General features: G+C 21.8%; 1 protein-coding gene across 1 annotated transcript in view; it reads left to right on the top strand.

Annotated features, from left to right (window-relative positions):
- LOC129605314 (MARVEL domain-containing protein 1) overlaps positions 1–17,391 on the top strand; it is a 46,356-nt gene extending 28,965 nt beyond the window's left edge. The window contains exons 2-3 of the mRNA XM_055514995.1: positions 14,157–14,324; positions 15,645–17,391. Coding sequence (XP_055370970.1) covers positions 14,157–14,324; positions 15,645–15,842 — 366 coding nt within the window. The 3' untranslated portion in view covers positions 15,843–17,391. The remainder of the gene's footprint in view (positions 1–14,156; positions 14,325–15,644) is intronic.
- Positions 17,392–24,913: the final 7,522 nt, after the last annotated feature.

The raw sequence follows: 24,913 nt of genomic DNA, 5'->3' as shown, positions 1-24,913 counted from the left end.
GAAGTAATAGATAACATGTCAAGTAAATTAATATAGTACATAACATTATGTTCACACATACTATTTGTGTGTAATAATTCTATCACACAACTCGTAAATCACAGCTTATAGACAGCTATAAAAGCCTCTGTCTTGATCAGTGACAATATTGACAACATGAAGTTAAAAGATCGCACGATTTATTCAATACTTATAAGAACCCCTTGGAAAATAAGAACAAAATATATTTGATACTATAGCATTTTTCTTTATAAGTAAGTACTTTAAATTAGAATATAAAATATATTATTATGGTAACATGAGACATGACAGAATTAAAACCAACCACTTTTCTATATTATGTAGAATACCTACATTAACCTCAACTATATAGAATTTTTGTATTTCTTATTAAATTTGAAATGTCGTTTTCCTTGACTTAGTACATTCATTCATATTTATGAAATAATATAATAATAATGATAATAATTGATGTTAGTTGATTACATTTTTTGGTTTAAAATTTATTTGAGAAAATAAAGAATATTGCAAATGTACATACAAATATTGTGTAGTTGAATGGTATAATAAGAATTTAAGAGGTTAATTGTAATATCTACTTATGTATTTTTGTGATATTTTATATTCTAATACAATTAAATTTTTCTTTCAGTCATTCATTATTAAATTTAATTATAAAATTTATTTTTAGAATAACCTAGTTAATAATATTTTCCTACAATTAATTTATTAAGAATTCAAGTCTGTTATACAGTCTGAAAATGCAATAATATAATAAAATAGAAATCTAGTAAAAATAAGCAATTTATTATTATTATTAAATTCTTAAGTTAAAACGAGAATTTTAATGAATTCCAGAAACCAAAAAAGAATAAGTTATGATTTAAGAATAATTTAAGTTAGTTAATGGGTTTTTATATATTAATCTTTTCATAATAAAAAATGAAGTATTTTAATAAGTATAGTCCAATTAGCTAACACAAAAAAACCAGGAATTTATTTTTAGAATGTGATTAGAATAGATTAATATAAATACAATAAAGGCTTCCTGGTATGCATGGAAGTATGTGGTTCTGCCCTTTTTTATACCTAATATAGATATAAATTTTAAGGCATCTTATTGTCATGATAAATGAGTAGAGAATTTTTTATTTAATTTTGATAAATTATTTGATAAATTTTTTAATATTCAAAAGTTATGCAATAGAATTAGGAATTAAGAATTAAATCTTAAAATATAATAGAAATGGCGGAAATTATAATGAATGTTTAAACATACCGTAAATCGGCTCGTGCTAAAGCATTAGTTGGTGTGAGACTTAACATCCCCCCAAAAATTGATGAAATCGTTCGATCCATAAATCAGATGTAAATTTCTGTGAAAATAAATTTAATTGAATGTAAGATGCTTGCAGGAGTAGCTCATAATAAAAAACAAATATCTTTAAAAAAAACTCTATAACGGAAAAATTCATTTCTCAAAATGTCAAATTTGTAGCCTCCCGAAATTTATGCAGTCAGTTTTTGCTATTATCGCTGCTAACATGATTTTAATTAAAAATTCTTAAGGGAAATGTAAGATTTAAGAAAAAAATTAAGTTATAAAATTTAAAAATAATGAAGATTTAATGAAAATTTTGATGGTCCCAAAGACATTGTGACTAACAAGTGGTGCGAATTTAAACATTGTTTATTATTCTGCGTAAAATTATTATTAATAATTAATAATTTTTATACAAATTTCTCTTATTTTACTCATCCACAATAACTAGAAACGAAAAACTATAATTTAAGATTTTGAAAAATTTTTCTCTAAAATACTAGTTGCATGCGCGCATCAATTATATAGAAATTCAATTTAAATATGTGAGTACAATGAATAATTTTCACACACGTGTTTGACTATACACGATGTAATAGAGAATGCGGTATATAATTAAAAAAATTGTATAGCCTTTATATAGTCACGTTCGCTTACCCTTTTTTCCACATATATGCAATTTCAATTTAGAAATTACAATTTTGTTTTTAATTTTTCTTTGTTTTTTTTCCGTAAATTTATTAGAATTTGCGAGAAACAACTATACTTTGAAATTCAAGATTTTATACTAGAAAATGATTTTTCATAATATATAGTAAAATGGAATGGATTTTATTGTTATGGGGAACGTGTGCTTATGGTTGGGCGGCACTGCTTTAAGACATTTGATCTTTATAAATCTATATTAAGACTATTTGAAGTAAGCAATTTCTACTTTTAATCTAATTAGTTTAATCTAATATAAAATATTTATATATAAGAGATGAGATGGCAATATGCAACATTATACGTAGTCCGGAAAAATTTCTTGGAAAAAGTGAAGCTCTTATAATAGTTTATATATGTATACCTATGCAAATGGCTATAATATATTATCATAATTGTAAAACTATATTATTTTTAATTTATTTTTAATTTTTAATTGTTTAAAGGAAATTTTAGCAATTAGTTCTTACACGTTCAATTGACTTAATATAATTTATTAATTTATGTAGATGTGTATATGTATATGCATAATATTTAAATTTTATAATGAAAGCGAAATTATTAGATTAAATTATTTGCAGCTCTTAATCAATAATCCTAACTGCATGTAGATATGATTAAAGGCAATTTTTGTAATGATTCACCTAAATGCAATTAATAATTTTATAATTTTGTTGATTATAGCGTTATACCACATTTCGTTAAAATATGACGGCAAAAATTACATTTAAAATTAATTAAGAAATTATTTGTAATTAACTATAAAATTTAAATGCTGTTTTGAATAAGTCTAACAAAAAATCATGCGACTCTCTTCTATTTCGGTTCAATATTTTTACGTCATTTGCTGGTACAAGTTTTCTTATTATCACCAAAACATCGTCATCAGCATATGTACTGTCTTCACATTCCCTTTTTGTCTTAAAAAATTTAAAATTATGAAAGAGATTGTCATACCGTTGAAATCTTAAATATTTCCAACAGAAATTTTTGCTAGTATTCTTATACGTGTACGTAATATTTTTTCATGCGACCCACCATGAACAAACAAATTGTTGTAAACAAATTTCACCTAAAAAAGCTGCAGATTTTAAAAATTATATTTTTATTATGATTGGTGTTTTTTTTTTTGGAACGGGTAGGTTGCATGTCATAATTTGTTTATATTATTGGTAATGCTGATACCAAATTATTGCATAATAAATTTTGGTATTACAAAATTTACTTGTAAAAAAATTAAAATTTACCAATCATACACCTATTGTGTACATTAAACAGGTAAATAATCATTATTAAAAGCATCATCTTTGTAGCACCATATTCATATATAGGCAAAACCTGCAGCACCTGTTTACACCTTTATTATGTTTTGTTATTTAAAAACAAAAAAGAAATCATTTAATTAATTTGTGAGGCGTTTATTTTCTGAATTTGATTTCTTGTTTTTTTTTTTAAAAAAATATTTAAAATTTATGTTAAAATATTTTTTTTATACAAAAAATTGCTGGATATTATTAAATTTAAGCTAAAGAAATTAATGTTAAAAAAATCCCAAATGAAAAATTGGAAGCTAAATAAAATCTTGTAAATTCGACGTCAGTGTAGCCAATACTTTTAAAAAATTATTTAAGGCTAAAAACTTTGTCTTTAATCAGCTAAACAAGTCATCTAGCTGCATGAAACGAGTACGAGCTATGGCCAATATTAGATATGTCAAAGTTATAAATTGTCATAAATATCAAAAGCAAGACTAGATTACTAATAATTTAAGCAAATTATTGGACATCTTATGCTGCAAAATTTGGCAAAGCAAAAGTTAAAAGCTATTGTGCTACGACGAATATTAGAGATTAGGGGTATAACTATAAATTTTACTAGAATCTCTAAATTTCGAAATAATATATTCTGGGCTTACAAATTGAAAACATACAAAAAATTCAATTATCAAAACAATAAGTTTCGAGTAAACACAACATTTCTTCCAATATTTTTCACTAGTAGATCGAGTATAATATTTCTATATGTATAAAACCAGCAAAACATGTTCATTTTCACAATATAAATAAAAATACGTATATAAAAGTTTTATAAGAACAATATGTGAACAACCCAATAATAAAACATTTAAGATTGAAATCAGATATTGATAATGAATTTTTTCATCTTGTTTACATCCATAGCATATCTCGATTGGTCATTAATATTCAGGTTTTTTTATTTTTCAGTTGTTCTGTCTCCTTTGATTTCTTTATATATGTATGTTAATACAGAAATAGGTATAGAGTTTGATATATGCAAGATTTATCTATTAACAATCTTTTAACCGGTTATATTTTCTCATCATCATCAATATTATCAGTGATCATTGGATCACGTTTTTTATCTTTACATACCTTTTTATTTTTTTCTTCTCTCATATATATATCGATCATCATTTTATAAATATATTTTTTATTTACGAATAATTTTTATGTTTACGATCGTACTCCAAAGAGACAAAGGTAATATGGATGAAAGGAAATAAAAGAAATAAAGGAGAAAAAAAAATCTATGTATTTGTAACGGTATTTTATTTTCCATTATTTACTTACCATACACATATCCGATCGGAACTGATTAAATTTGTAATTTTCAATTTTGGGCAAATTGAAATCACCTTTATATATTATGTATGTATATATATTTCAATAATATAGAAATTAGAAAATTGTTATATTCTGTGCATTTACTTATTGCAGCCAGGGCCTCTCATTAATAATAATAGTGATAAAACATTCTAATCGGGCACATTTTATCACAGCAGTTGCCTTATAAGTGTCAGTATGGGAGATCTTCTATCTGAAAAATTTTAAATTTTTATGTAAAATTAAAAAAAATCTAAAAATTGGTGTAGTTCTAAAGACAACAACTAAAATAATGCACTAGTATTTTGAATCAGTTGTCTCCTTTGAATATGTGTGTAAAAATTTTAATTTGAAAATTGTTTTCGAGAGGTAATTCGAGAGACCAAAATCATTAAAATTTTTAAAAATATTTGCTGCCAGATCGGCAGATTAGTGAATTTAACAACAGAGAATACTTAGGGAATTTTGTGATGCTTTGTTTAACAATTACATGTAAAACTTGATGTCAAACAAATTTGTTATTTGTAGGTAAGAGGGTATATACAAAGGAAGAGGAATAGGAAGTAACAACCTCTAAAGAATAAAAATGTACAAAGGTGCAATAAGAGTCATGAAATCGCAAAAATCATTCATAAGTGCGTCAATTTTCAATTCGTTTCAATTCGTGTAAATTCGTTTAAATTTTCTGTCCAAAAATATTTTTCATGTATCATTGAGTGTACAATCGGTAAGACCGATTAAAATTTTTCATATTCGATATTTTTTTTTTCAATTTTTTATTTTTTTTATATTAATTTAATCAACAAAATTCTTTTATTTGATTTTTTGATCAAGATTTGTTTTTATATTGTGAATTTGACTTGGTGGATTTTTTCTTCGATATTTTCCGTTTTGTTTGCTTGTTGTTCGATTTACTTTTCTTGAATTTAATTGATTTCATCATTTCAATCACAACTTTATACATGTACAAACATACATATAAAAAAAATGATCATAAGTAAATGTGTGATTGTTTGCATCGTACATATAAATTTTATCTCTAGGCAAAAAAAAGGTTTCAGAGCGTTTTTTTTTTTTAAAAAAAAACTTTCTTTGACCAATAAACCGTGTATACCATAACCATTTTAACTTTTACTTAAAAAAAAGCTCCTATTTCCATAATAAAGTTCAATAAAATTGCCATGGAACCTGTCCAAGATATTTGAATTTTTAGTTTGTTTTTTTTTGTAGCTCTCTATGTAAAATTGTAATAAAAGTGAAATTAGATTTTTGTTATGTCGCCGATATTTAAAATTTAATCGAGTTTTTTATTTGATTTTGAAATTATCTGAGCATTACTTACAAATGTATGTATGTGTATACACCAATATAATTTTTATTTATGGTTATTGAATTTGTTCTTTTTTTTTTGCTTTATCAACAAGATGTTTGGAAAAATCAAACGTTTAATCAAAGTTTAATTATTATTTTATGCGCTTTATAGACAAAATATTGTTAAAAGGGGTCACTGTCATTAAAATATCTAAAAGAAAATATATATAGAAAGAAAAATTTTTTAAAATTGGTATTGGTTTATGGGGCGTGATGGTATGCTCATTTGGTACGGTCATATTTAACTAATTTGCTATTGAATGAAATGATAGAATTGATTGTCGTATTTTCATAATTGTTATATTGGTATACATTTTTTATACAAGAATTTGCAAATTAGGTGCAGCGAACACGATTCAAATGCACAAGAGTTTGAAAAAAAAAATTTTTTTTTGGTTTCGCATTATGTAAGGTATAGTAAAAATTTATTTTAGAAAGTTTATTAAAATAATTGGTAAAAATTTTGAATTTGTTTTGGGCTAAATTGCAAGTTCTTAATTATTGTGAATAATTTGCGAAATCCAGTAGTTGCGATTGTACTGAATTGTTGTATTAATTTCGTATTACTTTACAATTTTGAAATTATGGAAAATTTATTAAATCTTTTAGTTCTATAGAATTAAATACAATTTTTTTTTTGAAAATAAATAATCAAAAATTAGAAAATCTTTAAGCGTGCAATTGCTTATATTTAAAACTAAAAATTTTATTGCAATCTATTGAAACATACGAAAGAAATATTCCTAAAGCGTATTGCATTTTCTTCGAAAAATTATGATATACAGCTGGTATCAAGTTGATACGCGAATTCCTTAAAGCTTCAATTTTGAAACGGGAAAATTTATAATTTTTTTAATTTTCAATGAATTTTTTTTTTTTTAAAATTCAAAAAGGCTTTAGGAATTTTAGAGCAAATCATCATAATATTTTATACTTTTTGCTTTAAAACACAATAATTTGGAGTTGTGCCTCTTTATCATAAACTTCAATGATTAAATTCAAGATTTCAATTGAAACTTTCTAAATTATGAGGAAGGGAATTCTTTAAATTCTGAATCTGAAATTAAAATCTGAAAGCACAAAGTATGCAATTTTGAACGAAAAGATAATATAATAATAGATTTTTAGATTTTCAACTTAGAAATTATTAGTAGGAAAATAATGTTTTAAAATAAGACTTTTTAGATTATGGAAAAAAAACAGCCATTGTTTTACACGCATCAATGTCATTACTAAATTGCAATCAAATTCGTCATACATTAAGAAAAATATATAAAAGAAGGGCTATAAATATTGAAGGTTATAGTAGAGTTCAGAGGACATTAATATCGACTAAGCACTTAACCAATATTTCTCAAATAATTTGAATTTTTCTTAAAAGATTTGCTGCAAAAACAAATTAAATGCAAATTATTATTACAACGTTTAGCTTTAGAATATAAAAACATTTAATTATAACTAAATTGCAAATATATGAATGCTGTCATACCTAATTCAAATACACGTACCTTTTCAAAGAACTATATTTTTAGTTTCAATTTTCATCATTGTCAAACACTGCAATTTAATGTGCAATTCAATCATATAATTGTAGATATGCTATAGAGCTGCTTATAAATACAAAAAATGTATTTATAAAATATAAAATTGCTCCAATTTGGTTAAATATAATAAAAAATAAGATCAATACAAGAAAGGTAAAAAAAAAACATAAAAAGTACAAGAACAAAAAAAATGTGGAGAAAAAAAAATTATGCTCGAGTTTTTTTTTCTGCACTGCATTCTGGTTTTAATCGAACGCGTTGCGTTAATTTTATTCAAATAAGTGTATGCAGTCGGAGATTTAAACCAATAAATTTTAATATCGTGTAATAAATGCATTTATTCACATATAAATTGCATACAAACATTCTTACACAAAATATAAATATGTATATTTGTATAACCACTAAATAAACATACATATATACATAGGTGTATATATTGTACATACATGACAGACAGATATTAATGTTACTGTTATTTTTATTTTTTTTTTATACCTTTATTTGACCCAAATACTAGTTTAACATGCAATGTATTGCACATATTCAATACCATTTTTATGTACTTATGCATGTATATTATGTATATTTGTACGCATGTATGTATATATGAAATATGCAAAATTTGTACCTAGAGGTACATTTATAATGTAAATAAAAACTAAAATAATAATAAATGGAAAATATGGAAAATTATGAAAAAACAATTACAAAAATAACGGTAATTTAATATTATTAATTACATTTATGAATAGTTAAATGTTTTTTCAATATACACATTGCAGCCATACACACAAGCATATACATACTCAATGATAGATGCAAATAAATATTTATTTACATATTCATAATACACATTTAATTACCAGTGTTTAAAGAAAAACAAAAGTATATACAAAAATATAAAATTTTTCGGGCTTTTAAAATGAAACTGTTACATTTCCAAATTTAAAATTTTCGAGAAATTCGCATTTACAATGTGACATTAAAATTATAGAAGCAATATTATATAAGAAAGATAAACAGGATTTCAATCCAGGGTTTAGATCAAGTTATAATTCGAATATTTTTCGGCGAATGGTTTAAAGTTTTACAGAAAATTATCATTTTTACGGTACGAATCAGATGAAATAGACTATTATAAAATGAAAATGTCTATTTTATTCCACTCCTTGTCCTTAGAAATTAAATCCAATAAAACCAGTCTTTTTAAAGAAAATACTGTATTAGCACGGTTTTGAAACAAAAAATATGTTTTTGATATTAGAAGACTAAAAAAAACTCTGACTGATTCTATGTTTCAACATCAGAAGCAAAAATAATGTTTGAATTTGATGAGTAAAAAAGAAAAGAGCTACAATAAGGATATTTTTATTTGTGACTATTTATGGCAATATACAATTGCCCTTTCTATAAAAACAAATACATATGTAAATATAAAACTACTTTTTCTTGCAGAGTACTTAATCCGATTGAGATATTGAAAACTGATACAAAGATCTGTTTGCATATTTCTGAAAGTGTTTTAGGAGAATTGTACACATATTTTGCAGCAGTTAATAAACTCCACAATAAAAGCAAACAAAAACGACGCTAGTAAAAAAACATTGTGTAAACCATAATTTTGCAAATTTTTAAATATATGGTCTGTAGTCTGTACCAAATTAAAACTCTTTAAATCACCCATTTTTGAAATGTATCACGCATTTTGACCATTTACGCGATTTGAAGCGGTTTCATTCTGGTTATATGATTTGATAATAATAAAAATAAAAAATATTTTAAGCGCAGGAAAATAAAAAATAAAAACGCTTTTCCTTCGTGCAATATTTTTTCAATCTAATCAAGCGTCAAATCGTTAAATGCACAATTCAACTAACAAGTGCTTTTCATAATATATATTCACATATCTGTGAATATATAAATAATATTAATTTAAAAGTTATCAAATTAGAAAGAAATATTATAAGAAAATCGTAAGAAAAAACAAGTCAAACGAATTTCAAATAGAGTAGGGATTTATGAGGATTTTGTACTCATAGTTTTTAACTCTAAATTTAAAACTAAGAAATTTTTTTTGCTTTCTACTTTTTATTTACAATCTTATTAAGTATAAGTCTATAGTGTATACGCACTCAAATATCTTTCTATACATTTTACAAATGCATAATATACCTTTATATCGTAAATATCTTGTATAAGAAATTTTCACCTTGATTAGTTTCAGGGCAAAAAGTCAATAACCTTTAAAATTGAAACTGAGTGTCTTTTTTCTTTTGTAACATAAAAAAAGGCTTCATTTGTTTTTCGTAGAGTGTAAATTAAATTTTATTTTAATGGTAAATTTGTTTAATTAAAATTTTGTTCCAAACTTTAATTTATTTAAATTAGAATATCAGTTTTCTTGTACTTAAATTGTCATAAGAATTTGGTAACATTGCAGTCATGATTATTAATAATATTATTAATTGGAAAGTGTATGAGTACTTAAGTTGAAGTAATATGAGGGAAAGGAATTGATTGGCATTTGCAAAATTAAGCAAATGATGTCATTAACATGATCCCCTTTGAGATACCTCAAAGTGACCATATATCAAACTTTTTAACAGCCTCAGCTGGAGTTGTCGAATGATGTTATTATTGGTTTCATTGGCAAGTGATGTTTTTCATTGAAATTTACCCCTTAACAAGTTATTTATTATCTTAGCTGTGTTAGACCATATTGTAGATTGCAAGGTATAAATGTTAAGATATTTTCGAATAGAGTAATTTTACATTGAAATAAAAAAAAAATATTCATGACTTCATATAATTCAATATATTATATTTATATTCTAATTAGTTGAACCACATACATTTATGACTACATTTTAAATTATATTATATAAAAACTAGAATTTCTAGTATAATACTTGAATTATTGAAATTGAAAAAAAAAAAAATAGATTTCGAAGAAAAATAATTTAGTAAGATCTATATAACAATTATAGAAGGTTTAGTACAATAAATAGAATAATGATTATAAGATTAAGTGCCGATTTTTCAATTATTTCTAATTATAATAACTAATTTAATATGCAAAATCACAATAGACCCATAATATCTTAGTATTTAATATTGCAATTTTATTTTAGAAACATGGATTATAAATTTTCCCATTGAATCATAAATAAAAAATTCCTATGGCTGCAATGAATTACACACCTACATTAGATATTTGAAAAATTTTTTTAGTCATTTAATTAAAGTTCAACAGCTTATGCAATATTAATAATAAATTTCCTGTTCACATATTCTTCTGTTTTTCTATTATATTAAATTTTGATTAATTATCAATAAATTGATAGATGCCAACACAATAAATAATACATTAAAAATATTTAGTTTTTAATTAATTATCCAAAATATAATGATGTCTACATATAAAATAGTTTATTGATGCCTTATATATTTAAATCTTAAGTCACAGTCATAACAATTTCTTGTATTATACTCGTATATATAATGTTATACAAGTATATTAAAATAGTGAGTGAAATACTCTTAGATTATTACTAAATTTATTTTAAGAGATAATTTAATGTTGATAGTGACATCACCGATTAGCACTTTCACTTTTTTCCACCCTATAAGATAAATTATAATTGTTATGTATTTATATATGTATATACATATATATATAAGACTGTCTGAAATTTATAAAATAGTACAGATTGTGGATTTTAAATAAAATAGTTAAGAAAGAAAGTAATTTGAATAATATTGTATAAGTAATTGAGTTTAATTGTATAGGAAAATAGTAAAATGTTAATTATGTATAATTGTGTATAAGTTTAATTAAGTATATACATATACTGTTATAATTAAATTTTCCACATTTGTGTAAGAAATGTTTTTATTTGGACTCAATATGTGTATAGAACTACTTAAATATTTTTAGACAAAACTTCAATAAAAAAATTATTCTTATATCGTGTATTTTAATTAAAATTTATCTGTTTTATGATATTACAGTATAACAGTTTAAATGTTATTGATTTAGTTCTGATTGAATTCTTAGCAAAATTTCGGCTTTATAATAAACAAATATATTTATAATATAATCAAAAACGAAATTAATAAGCGTCGCAGCCAAAAATAATATAAGAAATAGGTTCAACAAGAAATTTAAGTAGAAATTTCAACAAATAAATGATATAAGGATTAATAAGTATGAGCAATTCACTTGTTTGGCTGATGGGAATTTAATTAAATCAGACTAAATCGTGTGTTAGATTGCAAGACATTGGTACGAAATAAAATTACAATTGTCGATATCGCATTTTCCACAGCACTTATAATTAGTAAATATTATTTAATAACTGACATTGCGAATTTTATCTTAATTTAGTTAAATATTCCTTATTTTAAGAAAACAGTGCCCAAACCCATGGAATACATATTGAACTAAAGGATTTGATTTTAAAATTTGAAATTTATTTTGAAAAATAATACTTGCTTTTTAACTTCAGTTCCAGTTCATACCATTAGCCACCGTATCAGCTCGCAGAAGTATTAAATTTGAAATTTTGTAAAAAATTATTAATTTTTACAAGTTTTATTCATACTCCAGAACCAACTAAATTTATATATCTCTAAGTTAATATCAAAGTTAAGAATATAAGGCAAAGTTAATATTACAATAAAACTAAAAATTTGTCAAATTCTACTTAAGCACTTGTTAATTGTTACCACAGATAGTTGTGATATATAATACAATTCCCAAGAGGCTTTCATTTCCGTAATACAAATCAAATATTAAATTTATTCAGTGAATAATATTACATCATTCTAGATTAACGCAAAATTCTCATATTATTCAATAAATTCGAACTAAAAGTAAAGCAATTCAAAAAATAATTCAAAAGATTTTCAAATAAAATCAAAAAAATATTTAAAAATTATCTTTTTTTATGACAAAAATGGTGTGTAACGAGTGACATTCTAACACACATTTTCAAATAAATCTCCCATACTGAGTGAATTTTAGAGCTTATTTATTTCAAAAAAATAAATATCCGATCATTGCAAATTATAATCCAAAAAAAAAAAACCATAAAAGCGTAAAGAAAAATCTAATTTCGTAAAGAAAAATCTAATTTGCGTTGGCGCTTTAAATGATATGACATAAAAGAATCAAAAAAAAAAAATACAATAAACCTCTTTTACCAAATATTATTTTTGGTATCGGATATCTTGAGTCACAGGTGTTTTGTATTAATCTTGAAATATACAACTTGTATATTATGAATTCGGAAGACAAACATATACTACTTGTACATATATCTTCAATGCCGTAGAGTCAACCATACATATGATACATACATATGTATATTTTCTACAAATTTATTACTTAGGAGTAGTAGATGCTATTCCAAAAATGCTGTTAATCTCTTTTATTTGAACAAATAACAAAATTATTAGATAAAATTCATTCCATGAATTTTTTTTGAAAAATTCATGTATTTTATTATACAACTGTTATACATGTATAACAATTTACGTATATAATATGTAAGTATGTCAATAGTTTATTACTATGTTACTATATTTTGCTATATTATTATTTTGTTTTTGATCTCTGACTCCTACACACGTCATTCACTTTAAAAACAATTTTTTTTTTTTTTTTTGGATCATTTGCTTGCTCGTTTTATTTTTCTCCTTTTCTTGTTGTTCTCTATTTTATTTTGTTACAACGATATTTTTGTATACATACATATTATATGTATACTATAATAAAAATGATTTGTTCGTTTTTTACTCTTGCGGTGACATTATTAAATTTTTGGCAACTAAAGATTAGTTATAAAAAGAAGAGACAATAAAATATTAAAAAAAAAAAAAAAAAAACAATTAAAATTTAAAATTGAAATAAAAATTAATTAGGATTAAAAGTAAAATTTTTAATTTAGCTGCATTTAAAAATAATTCTAAATAAAAGTAAAAGTTTTGCCGTTAAATATGCAATTTTAAAATGCAATATATGAGGTATGCAATAAAGTGGTTAATTCGATTTATTGTTGAGTTACTCAGTTTTGAAGCAAGAAAAATAGGGAAAACTTAAAATTTCCTTTTATTCTACATAAGTAACGAATATTGTAATTTGTGATGGGTACATGATGTCGCTTTGGAATTTTGGAATGCATGACTAACGTTAGTTGTACGTCAGGATATGACGGATTTGGAGGATGTGGAACATGTTCTTTGTGCTTATCCGTTTTTGATGTGGCAGAGGAAACATGTCCTATTGGGGGTTTCTTTTGGAGAGGGGCGTGGATTTAATGTGGTGTCCGGATTGGGCCCCTCTCTCTTACAACTACTACTACTAATTACAATTGATATTCTATATTCTTGTTTATCATTATATCATGATCACATTATATCATGATATCTCTCATTCATGATTTGTCAAAGCACTCAATTTCTGATTAAAATGCAAATTATTACAATTTATTTGAAAATACTAAATTAAATTTTAAATATTTCACTATTATTAATATTTTAAATTAATTTATTTAATTTTTTTCTTAATATTAATTATATTTACAGCTCTTAGGCATTATTTGTATGGCACTTGCATCACCAGCAGCTGCATCAGTTACACATTTCTTCTTATTTGTAGCTGTTACATCATTTATTGCAACATTATTATGGGCATTCGCATATTTCTTGAGTGTACGTGAAAATCTTAATTTGGCAATTAATTGGATCTTAACGGTAAGTTAAAAATGATATTAATTCAATTATATTAAATTTAATTTAAAAAATTCACATTAAATAATTCGTTTCAATTATCTATATGGCATAAATTAAAATTATTTAAATGTTTTACAATATGTCGAGTTCCCCCTTAACTGAAATACTGTCCCTGTAGACATATATTATCTATCTCTATCAACAAAATTTTAAATAATTTTAAATTAAAATACTATTTTTAAAATTCATTAGTTATTTCTTGTATTAAGACAATTTTATTTAAAAATTTTCGATAAATGCCTAAAAAGAGGCAAATTTTTTGGTTTTGTTTTATTGGAGAAAAATTTTCTCTCATTAAAACAAACTCAATTAATAGCTATTCTGGGTCACTAAAGAGTTATTTTGAAAAACTAAAGAATTCCTTTACCCTACCATGTCTTTTGGTAAAGTACTGTTTCTTTTTCACCTTTTTTTTACGTATATCTTGTTGAATAAATTCTATAAATGTGGAAGAATAGTGAAAATATAATATAAGAACCAAGAAAAGTGCCATAGAGAATTAAAATTTAAAGATATTAATATAATCAAATTGAATAGCTGAATGGCTGAATATAAGTTTATTGGTTTTATTATTTTATTTATTATTAAAATTGAAGGTTAGCAGAATTCTATTTTTTATAATAAGAATTTTATTTCCAAAAAAAAAATAATTTTTATCGTTTGAATAATAAATTTGTTTTGTTGTCTGATTGTTTGTTCATCAATATTATTTTCATATACATATTGTTCTGCAACATTTCTATTCCCGCTTTATTATTTAAATTTTCTATTTAAGTTTCCTTATTAATTTTTCGATTATCCGATATGCTTAATGAATAACATTTCACATATGAAATTCCAATAAAAAACGCTCCTAATATTAAAAATAAAATGATCTTGAACATTACTAACTTGTATACAGTTTTTAGTTCATATTTTTCGTAAGTCAAGTAAATTGTTGAGATTCTTAAAAATTTACAAGTTTTCTAATTAACTGTACTATATAGATTTAGCTGAAATTTACAAACAAAAATTCTGAAAGAAAAAATGAAGATTCAAAACAAATACCTTATCTGGAAACCATATACACTTTTTCCTACATAACAACCTCCTCTAATAAAATCATTTTATCTAAATTATCACAACTATTGTAATAAAAGTCTATAGAGTTGCCATACCAAAATAAAATTTTGAAATTGTTTTTGCATCAATTAATTTTAACATTAATTTATATAAAATATAAAAAAAGATTACAATTTTAAAAGTCTATTTAAAATATTAATTTCAAATTTTTATTTTTAGGAACTTCTAAATACAGCCCTGGTTACCCTCTTATATTTAATTGCATTTATTGTTCAATTATCCGGTTGGTCTACTTATTATCATCCATGGTCAGGATCAAATATTGCAGCTGGTGTTTTCGGTCTATTCAATACATTGGCATATGTTGCCGGCTGTTATCTACTATTCATTGAACATAGAAGTGGAGCAACACAATAGTTATCAAAAAAAAAAAAAAAAACAATTTTAATTTTCAATTTTAAAAAAAATGTTTCAAAATAAAATTAAAATGTTCATAAAAAAATAAAGAAGAAAATTAAAAAAAAAAAAGATTTTTATAATAAATATTAAATTATTTTTAATTTTTATATAATTATAATTATTTATTTGAAAAGAACAAAAAAAAAACAATAAAACAAAAAATACAAAAAAAAAACACAAAAATATGTCAAAAATGCAAGAAAAATTTTCAATTATAAAATTTAAGAAAAGCAAAAAATAGTTAAGAAAAATTAGTAGAAAAGTTGAAATACAAAAAAAACAAACAAAAATTTAAGGTTGTTAAAATTTTCCGAGAATCAATTTTATTAATAATTTTAAAAATAGTTTTTAAATATGCAAACGTAATATTTGACTAAGTGTAGGAAAAACATATGTATTTGACTGCGATACTAATTGCGGTATAAGTGTAAAGACAGAGCCAAAGTGGTGAACGGCAACAGCAAACGATTTCTCTTATTAACATAGAAAAGAACGGCAAAATACAAAATTCATTAAGAAACACAGTGCATCGGCAAAATCAACTGTCCAGTCTTTTCATGCAATGTAACACACATATAACGACAGATGATGTAAAAAAATCGCTAGCGATAAAATACGAATTTAGGCTATTTTACCTTTGTTGGTTAAATTCGCGATCGTAATTTTGCTTCATTTTGGACATTCTCATTTATATACATGTGTTTATTTTATATATGAATTTTGACATTTCGCCGCGAAAAATCGTTCTTCTCTGCTTTCATCTTAAGTCACATTAATTTGATTTGCTCTTAGGCGTTTTTGTCTTATTTAATTCTTCAAAAAATATTAAAGAAATTCTTTGAAAAACTTCTATTTCAACACATTTCATATGTTTGTACTGCGCAATATTACAAAATTTCGCTATATTGCAAAAAAATATTCAAGTTTATGAGAAAATTAGGGCTGTTTTCGCTATATATCGTTATATACCGCATTCAAATTTCAAATATTAAGGTTGTATATAGCATATTATATAAAATATAACAAAGTAAATATTAAATTTCACTGTTATATTTTTTTTTTATATAAAAATTAAAATTTTAAATCACAAAATTGAATTTTTGAGTATATGAACGGCACATTTTCGTTGTCAGAATTTATTCAATTTGTTCTAAATTTAAACTTTTATAAATTTTTTTTTTTGTACTTCCGTTTGCTTTTCATCTATATTATAAAATTTCATTTATGTAGAATTTTTTTAATGACTTTTCTATGTATTTTTTTTTTTCTTTAAAACTTTTTTTTACTTTATTTTTTTTTTGTAATAAATCTTTAGTTTTTATGCTAGTTAATAAATAATTTCTTATTTTTAATACGAAAAATTAATAAGAAAAAAAAAATGGAAAAAAACATTTTGTTTTAGAATGTAAAAGAACAAAATTAAAAAAAGGAAGAAAAACAAAACTAAATTTCTTTTTTGTAAAAAAATAAAAAAAATTAATAAAATTAAAAAAAAAATTAATAAAAATTGTTTTTTATTTGGGAAATGTTTAGTAATTTTGCTTCAGATTGCATTCATTTCGGAAATTTGACTTAGGACTAGGGGGGTTTTTGTTAATTCAGTTCTAACATGTACCGCGTTCGAAAATTTTACACACTGCACATATTGAAGATATAATTCGTTCGGAAATTATTCACTGCAAAAAAATTCGGATCCGTGATTTTTACATCTTTTCGTACAATTAAATATTTCTTGACATTACGTTGTTCTAAAATCTGTTCTGAAAATTTGTTCGCAAAATTTTGTATATAAGAGACAATTTGCAAAAGAGTTATTTAAAATCGTTCTTAATAAGCATAAAAATCAATAACAATCAATAATGTAATTCTCTTTTTTCTAAAGATAGTGTTCCAAACTTTGGATGATTTTTAATTTAGAATTCAGTTCTAAATTTTATTTAGAATTCAAATTGATTCTATTTCCTTCTTTTGTTAAAAAAAACTGGGGCCTTACTATGTAATCCGATTTCCGTGTTTGCAAAATTTTTTTCATAAAAATCGAATTACATAGCAAGGCCTCTGGTTTTTGAATGTTTAAAATTTAAAAATTATTTCGAAATTTGCGCCTTATAACATTCAATTTCATTTCATATACATATTATTCATGTTATATTAGAACAAGAGTTTTACTATCCAATCTTTACCATCTGGCATAAAAAAAATTTTAACTAACTAATCCTAAAACACAAAATTTATTTATATATATATTTTTTTTCTTTTTTTCAGGAAATTATTGTTACAACTGTTATAACATTGCTCTATATAACAGCATTTGTTGTTCAATTATTTGATAGATCAGAACATCCTGAAGCTGTTGTTTGGCAATATCGCTGGTCATTATTAAATGTAATTGTTAGCATTTTTGGATTTTTAAATACCTTAGCTTATATAATTGGTTCTTATGTTTTATGGATAGAGAATAGAAATCTATTAATATGGGTTTTAACATAGGGAAAAAATATAAGCAAATAAATAATTATTAAATTTTTTTTTTTTTTTTAATTTGACTTCCATTTTGGCCTGAATGTATGTATGTTTTGTAAATAACAATTCTAGTATGTAATTAAAATTGTAATAAGAAATGATTTTCTAATATTTTTTACTTAAAATTGTTAAATCTCTGATAATACTGATAAAAATATTAAAATAACAAAAAACAAGTATTGCAAAGTCCCTAATTTTAATCGGAACAAATATTTTACAAAAGAATCTAAAAGGGAAATGTAACCGAGAATCAGTAGTGTTAATTAATGGACATTTCCAACTACGAGCAATTTTTTATTGAAAATTGTTTTTGAAAATTTTCGTTCAAATACTGAAACTAGAAATACTTTGAAGACTAGGGATTTTCGACAATTCTCAAATGTACTAAATGTACTTAATTAAACCTCAAAAGTCTTTTAATACATACAAAATCTTTACATTTACGGATATGTAACATATCCGTAAATCGTAATATCGAGTAATTCTGCAATAACCAACTCTGTTTTGCTCTTCAAAACAGAGTTATAAACAGTTCTTGTTTATAAATATTTTTCCAGTAGTTATAAAAAAAAACATAAAAATGCCTTTAAAATTTTTAGCACAACTTTCATTTTCGAATATGCAATTTTTGAATTTTGCTGTTTTACGATTTAGAACCGAATTATCGAAAATCCCCCACTATTGTAACTTAAGAATCTTAATGTTTCCTCCTTTAGTCTTCTGCAGAACTCAAATTGTTAATAGGAGTAGGTAAAAAAAAATGTTTTACGTTTTAATTTTTATATACTTTTTTTTTATTTCTTTTTTGATATATATATACATAATGTATATGAATACATATATATACACACATATATATACATATATTATGTACATATATAATATGTATATATATACGTATATATATGAATATGTATTTAGTAAAAAATGCGAAGTCACTGATTGATAAATAATATTATACAATTTTTTTTTCTTTAGTTTTTCTTTTTTTTTTTTTAATATATTTTATGCAGTACAATTTTTTTTTTTCTTTTTTTTCTTTTACATTTTAAAAATTAAATTTTTAATGCTTTTCTTTGCGATATTAATTAATTAATTAATTTTTTTGTTTGTATTTATTTTCTTGGTTTAACTTTGTTCATTTTTATTTTTTTTCTTTAATAAATTAATTTAATTTAAATAATTTTCTATAATAACATTTTTTTGTTTAATTAATTTTGTAGACATTTTTTTTATATTATCTATTATTTTTTTTTTTATATTTCTAATAGTTTACAGCTAAATCAATATTTATATATTATCCTCATTTTATATAGAATTCTTTATGTTATGTTCTATAATGTAGTATAATTAAACAATGAATGATTTCAGTTAATTAAATATTAAATTGAAAAATTTCATTTAATTTACATAAATAATAATATTATGTTGTATATCATACCATTTATATGATTGTATGATATGTTAATCGAACATATTTTTTTAAATTTAACACAACATAATATGTTCATCTATAAAGTTTTACAACTTTTGGAGTTTGGACGGCAATTTTATTTTTAAAAAGAAAAAAAAAATATTAATAGAATAATAAAAAAATTTACAAATTAATTTTGTTAATCAAAATTATAAATTTTAATTCAATTGCTAAATAAATTTTTAAATAAAGCAAAATTAAATGAAAATCCTATTTAAGAAAGATTTGAAAAAAATATTTAAATCGGAATGAAGATACAAACAGGTTTTTACAATAAAATTTGTATCCTACATTAATTTTACAAAATTTTAAAATTTTTAATTTAATATATTAAGACTTTAATAAATATAAAATACATAAAAATTATTTGAAGTCATTTGAATTTCTCCTCAAATTTTTGTTTGAAAAGTACATTTCTTTTAAAAAAAAAAAAAAAAACTTTTGTAAAATTTTAGATTTATTGTATACAATAATTTTAAGACGAATCCAAATCAAAGGTTTAAAAATGAATTTATTAAAAATCTAAATAAAATAAATGTTGCACATTTAATTCAAAAATTTCAAGTAATAACTAAAAAATTAATTTAATTATAAGAAGTATACTACATAAACCGAGTAATTATTATTAAATAAAGAATAAATTCAATTTATTTTAATATTAATTTTGTTAATTTTCAATTAACTGAAATTAATTAAAAACAAAATATTATTATAATTTAATTAATATAATTTTAATATTTTATTGTATCAATTGAAATACATACATAGTTAAATAAATAAGAACATTTTGATGTTGGTTAATATATAAAGAATCCTTTTGCAATGAAAATAAGGATAATAAAAATATTATAATATTGTTTTTTATGCATTTTTTGTTTTTCTTTTCTTTTGCTTTTTGTAATTACATAAATTTTAAAATAATCATTTCTGTCTAATTAAGTGTTCCTATCTAAATATTTAAGCGCGAAGATTCAAATTAAAAATTTTATTAAAAATTAAAACAAAAACAAAACCAAGTAAATCTTCTAATGCTCGCTTCAATTCTAATTAATTTTTGTTTAATTTTTGTGTTTTTTTTTTTAATATTTAGCTTAAAATTTCACATCAATTATTTTTATTATTTTCAATAAATTTTTTTTGCACATTTTTTTTTTTTTTATTTTATTTATAAACAACAATTATCACGAATACTTGTATAATACATTCACGTTTTTTCCCATTTTTTTTTAAATTTTTTAATATTTTTAATTTTTTTCTCATTTTGTAGCAATTTTTTAGTTTTTCAATACATTTTTATATTTCTTGTTTTTTTTTTTTAATTATTTCGAAATTTTCGAATATTTTTTTTTACGATTTTTTCATACATAATAATTTATTATTTTAAATTTTACTAACATTTACATATACATTTTTTTTATGTATATTTTTTATATTTTCAATTTGTTATTACATTTTTTTGCTTTTTTTTTGTAATTTCTTTTTTTTTTTTTGTTATTAATGGACCAATAAATTATGTTATTCTAACTACAGCGATATACATATATAAATATATATATATATATATATATTAGTCATTTCGAAATTAAAAAAATAGTAAAAATAAAATTATTAAATATAAATATTTAGACATTAAGGGCATATAATAGTATAATATAATTGCATATAAAAGGTGTGTAAATTTTAGCAGTATACCAATAGCATTTATTTTGATTTTAATCCTATTTTTTTGTGTATTTTTTTTTTTTGTGAAATATTTAAGATTCACTAAAACTATTATTGAAAATATTGTTGTGTGTTTATAAAAAAAAAGCAAATAATTTCAATAATTTTTAATGTAGAAGGGGTGTGGTGGAGTGAAAGTGATAAAATGAAGGATAAATGCAATAAAATGAAAAAAAAAATTCGATTTTATTTCATTTTCTAATCTGAACTATACTTTCAAAATGAGATTATAGATTTTCTGAGTTTTTTTTTTTGTTTTTGATTGTAATACTATTTTCAACATCAGTCCTATTCAAATTTGTTTTGCAAAAAAAAAAAAAAATTCTTAAATTTTTTTTTTTAATATTTTTACGATTTTCTTAATTCTGTTTCATTTCAAATTTTGTATTGTCTAAATCTAATATTGAAAGAAAAAATGGGATCTAATAATATTTTATAATTACCTTTTACATTTTTGTTTTCTAATTGTTTTAATTAAAATTTCAATATAAAAAATATTTTAAATAATTAATTTCAATATAATTTACAAAGCTAAAATTATTCGTTTTTTTTTTTCGCATAAAAAAATATTTCGCAAAATTTTTATCACGTTAAATTTAATTTTTTTTATATTTTCTTTCTTGACATGGGGAATACACTAAAACAAAAAAAACAAAAACAAAATTTAAATAAATAAATTTTAGGCACTCACCAATTGTTAATAATGTTACAAAAATATTTAAAATATTTGAAAATGATTAGTAAATTTTTAATTGAAAATATTGAATTTTTACTTGTTTGTTAATGCAAAATAAAATATTAAAAAATCATATATACATATACAATAAAATATTTAATAGAAAAATTTTTACTTTTCTCAAAATTTTATCTTAAATAAATTTTGTATTTAAAATTTTAAAAAACTTTATAATTTTAAATACAAAAAGGTAATGAAATTACATTAATTTTTGTAAAATAATTGAATAAAAAACAAAAAATATTTTTGATTGCTACAAATTATTGAAAAAATCAAAATACTTTTCTTAACATCAAAATTTGAATAAAGAAACAAAAACTTAAACAAAATAAACTAAAAAAAAACAACTAAAATTCAATAATTGAAAAAATAAGCAAAAAAAAACTTTTGAAATAATAAAAGTATTATTAATTAAATAATATTTTTTGATCCTTATTTAAAATAAAAATTAAAAAATATTTTACAACATTATATGAATAAAATATTTTAATAAACTTTACATTATGGCTCAATTTGAAAACTAGTACAACTAATAAAATAATATAAAAATTTTGTTAAAATTTTCAATGGTTACGTAATATAACTTAGAATTACAATTTATTTGTTTTTGATTTTCTATTTCAAATACAGTTAAAGCGAAAACATTTTTATCGTAAAATTATAAAACTATTAAATATTTTTATTTAATTTTATATTGAAATTTATACATATTTAATACAAAAAAAATTTCAATTTAATTCATAGTACAATTTTACGATTCTTGATATAAAAGAAATATGGCCAAATACTTTCTTTTAAATTGAGTTATATGTATAGAATTGTTCAAATTGAATTAGAGATTGAAAAATTAAATACATGTTTTATAAAAAAATATATATATATTTTTTTTTAATTTAAAATTATATTGAAAAATCAAAGTTTCTAAAATAACGCATTTTAATTAAAAAATTTATTATAAAACTTCGTTAACTTGTTTATTTTCCTTTTTTTTTTATACAAAATTTAAATCTCTAATTATTTATTTTCTACAATTAATCAAAATTAAAAAAAAAATGCGTGTAAATGGCACATTTATTTTTAAAAAAATAAACTTAATTTTGAAACAATAATAATTATTTTAATAAATTTTATACATACATACTTTAGTTTCATATTTAGTTACATTATCTATTGTTATACATAAATTTATACATTATGTATCTCAATATATTTTTATACAATTTTGTTTTGAGCATTTGCTTTTTCTTTGTTTAATATATTAAAGTTGATTTTTAGCTTTTTTAATTGTAGATTGTTTTGTTTTAATGTGGAAAAATAATTGTAAAAACATAAAATTTGTGCAATATATTTGCAGTGTTTTTTTTTTTTTATTTCTTTCATTTTACTTAATTATTGTAATACATGTACGATAAGGAATCTATAGTCTTACTATTAGTAAATAATTAATGATGTATAGATGTAGAGTCAATGATTTTTTGAATATAAGTATTAATATAAGCATACAATATTTTGTAATTAATGGTTCTAAAAATGTAACATAATTGCATTTCTTAAATTTTATAACAAAAATTTTCTATTGTTTTATTTTTAATTGTTTCATATTTGAAAACAATTTTTTTATGGGTTGAAAAAAAAGTGAATATTTTAAATTCTGACAGAAATTCAATTTTCTGACAGAAAGTAAAAATATAAAAAATATACTTATTGTAATACAACAATGTTACATTCTAAAACTAGAAGCCTTTAGCTTTATAAATAATATAAATGTATACTTGATAATTTAACAAAATATTTCATAAAATACATAATTTGGTTTCCTTTTTTGTTTTTAAAAAAACATAATATGTATATATAAAAATATAAATAAAATAAATTTAAAAAAAAAAAAGGAACATCTATGGGTAATGCAAGGTAATGGAACCCGCGATGTTGAGTACAACAGAAGAGCTCGCCAAAGCTAATTTAGATCATCTAGCGAGGATGGAAAAAACTTAAGAATTATAAATGAAATAACTACTAATTAATAATGTTGAAGTATAATAATTAATTAATAATTAAGAAATATGAACATAATCTAATAAACATACTAAAAATTAGTATTATTTTTAAACTTAAAAAAAATTGTATTAGAATTATATTAGAATATAAAAATAGATATTTTTAATTTAATTATAAATTAGTTAAGAAATATTTTATTAAATTTTCAACTATCAAGTATTAATCAAAAATTAAAATTTTAGAATATACATGTGAAATAAATTTTGATTCATAAATATTATTTTGACTAAAAATGTTGAAAAGCTCAATTTAATATTTTGTTAGCTAAAATTATTATTATTGAAAAAATCAAGTGATAAAAATAAAATAAAATTAAGCAGCATTATAAAAAATATTTCTAGAAAAATATTTAATAAATTATACATGTTTTCATATTAGAAATCTATTTTAATATATGTAGTTTACTTATTAGATATACATTATATCTATATATTTATATTTAGTTTCTTTTTTCCATTTTCACTTAACAAAATATACATTTGAAAATTTTTCCTGCTTCCATTCTCTTTGTATTTT

The sequence above is a fragment of the Condylostylus longicornis genome, unplaced genomic scaffold (genome assembly GCF_029603195.1).
Source record: "Condylostylus longicornis isolate FDR11 unplaced genomic scaffold, ASM2960319v2 ptg000013l, whole genome shotgun sequence".
Taxonomy (NCBI): Eukaryota; Metazoa; Arthropoda; class Insecta; order Diptera; family Dolichopodidae; genus Condylostylus; species Condylostylus longicornis.
This window is presented reverse-complemented; position numbering and strand designations above follow the sequence as displayed.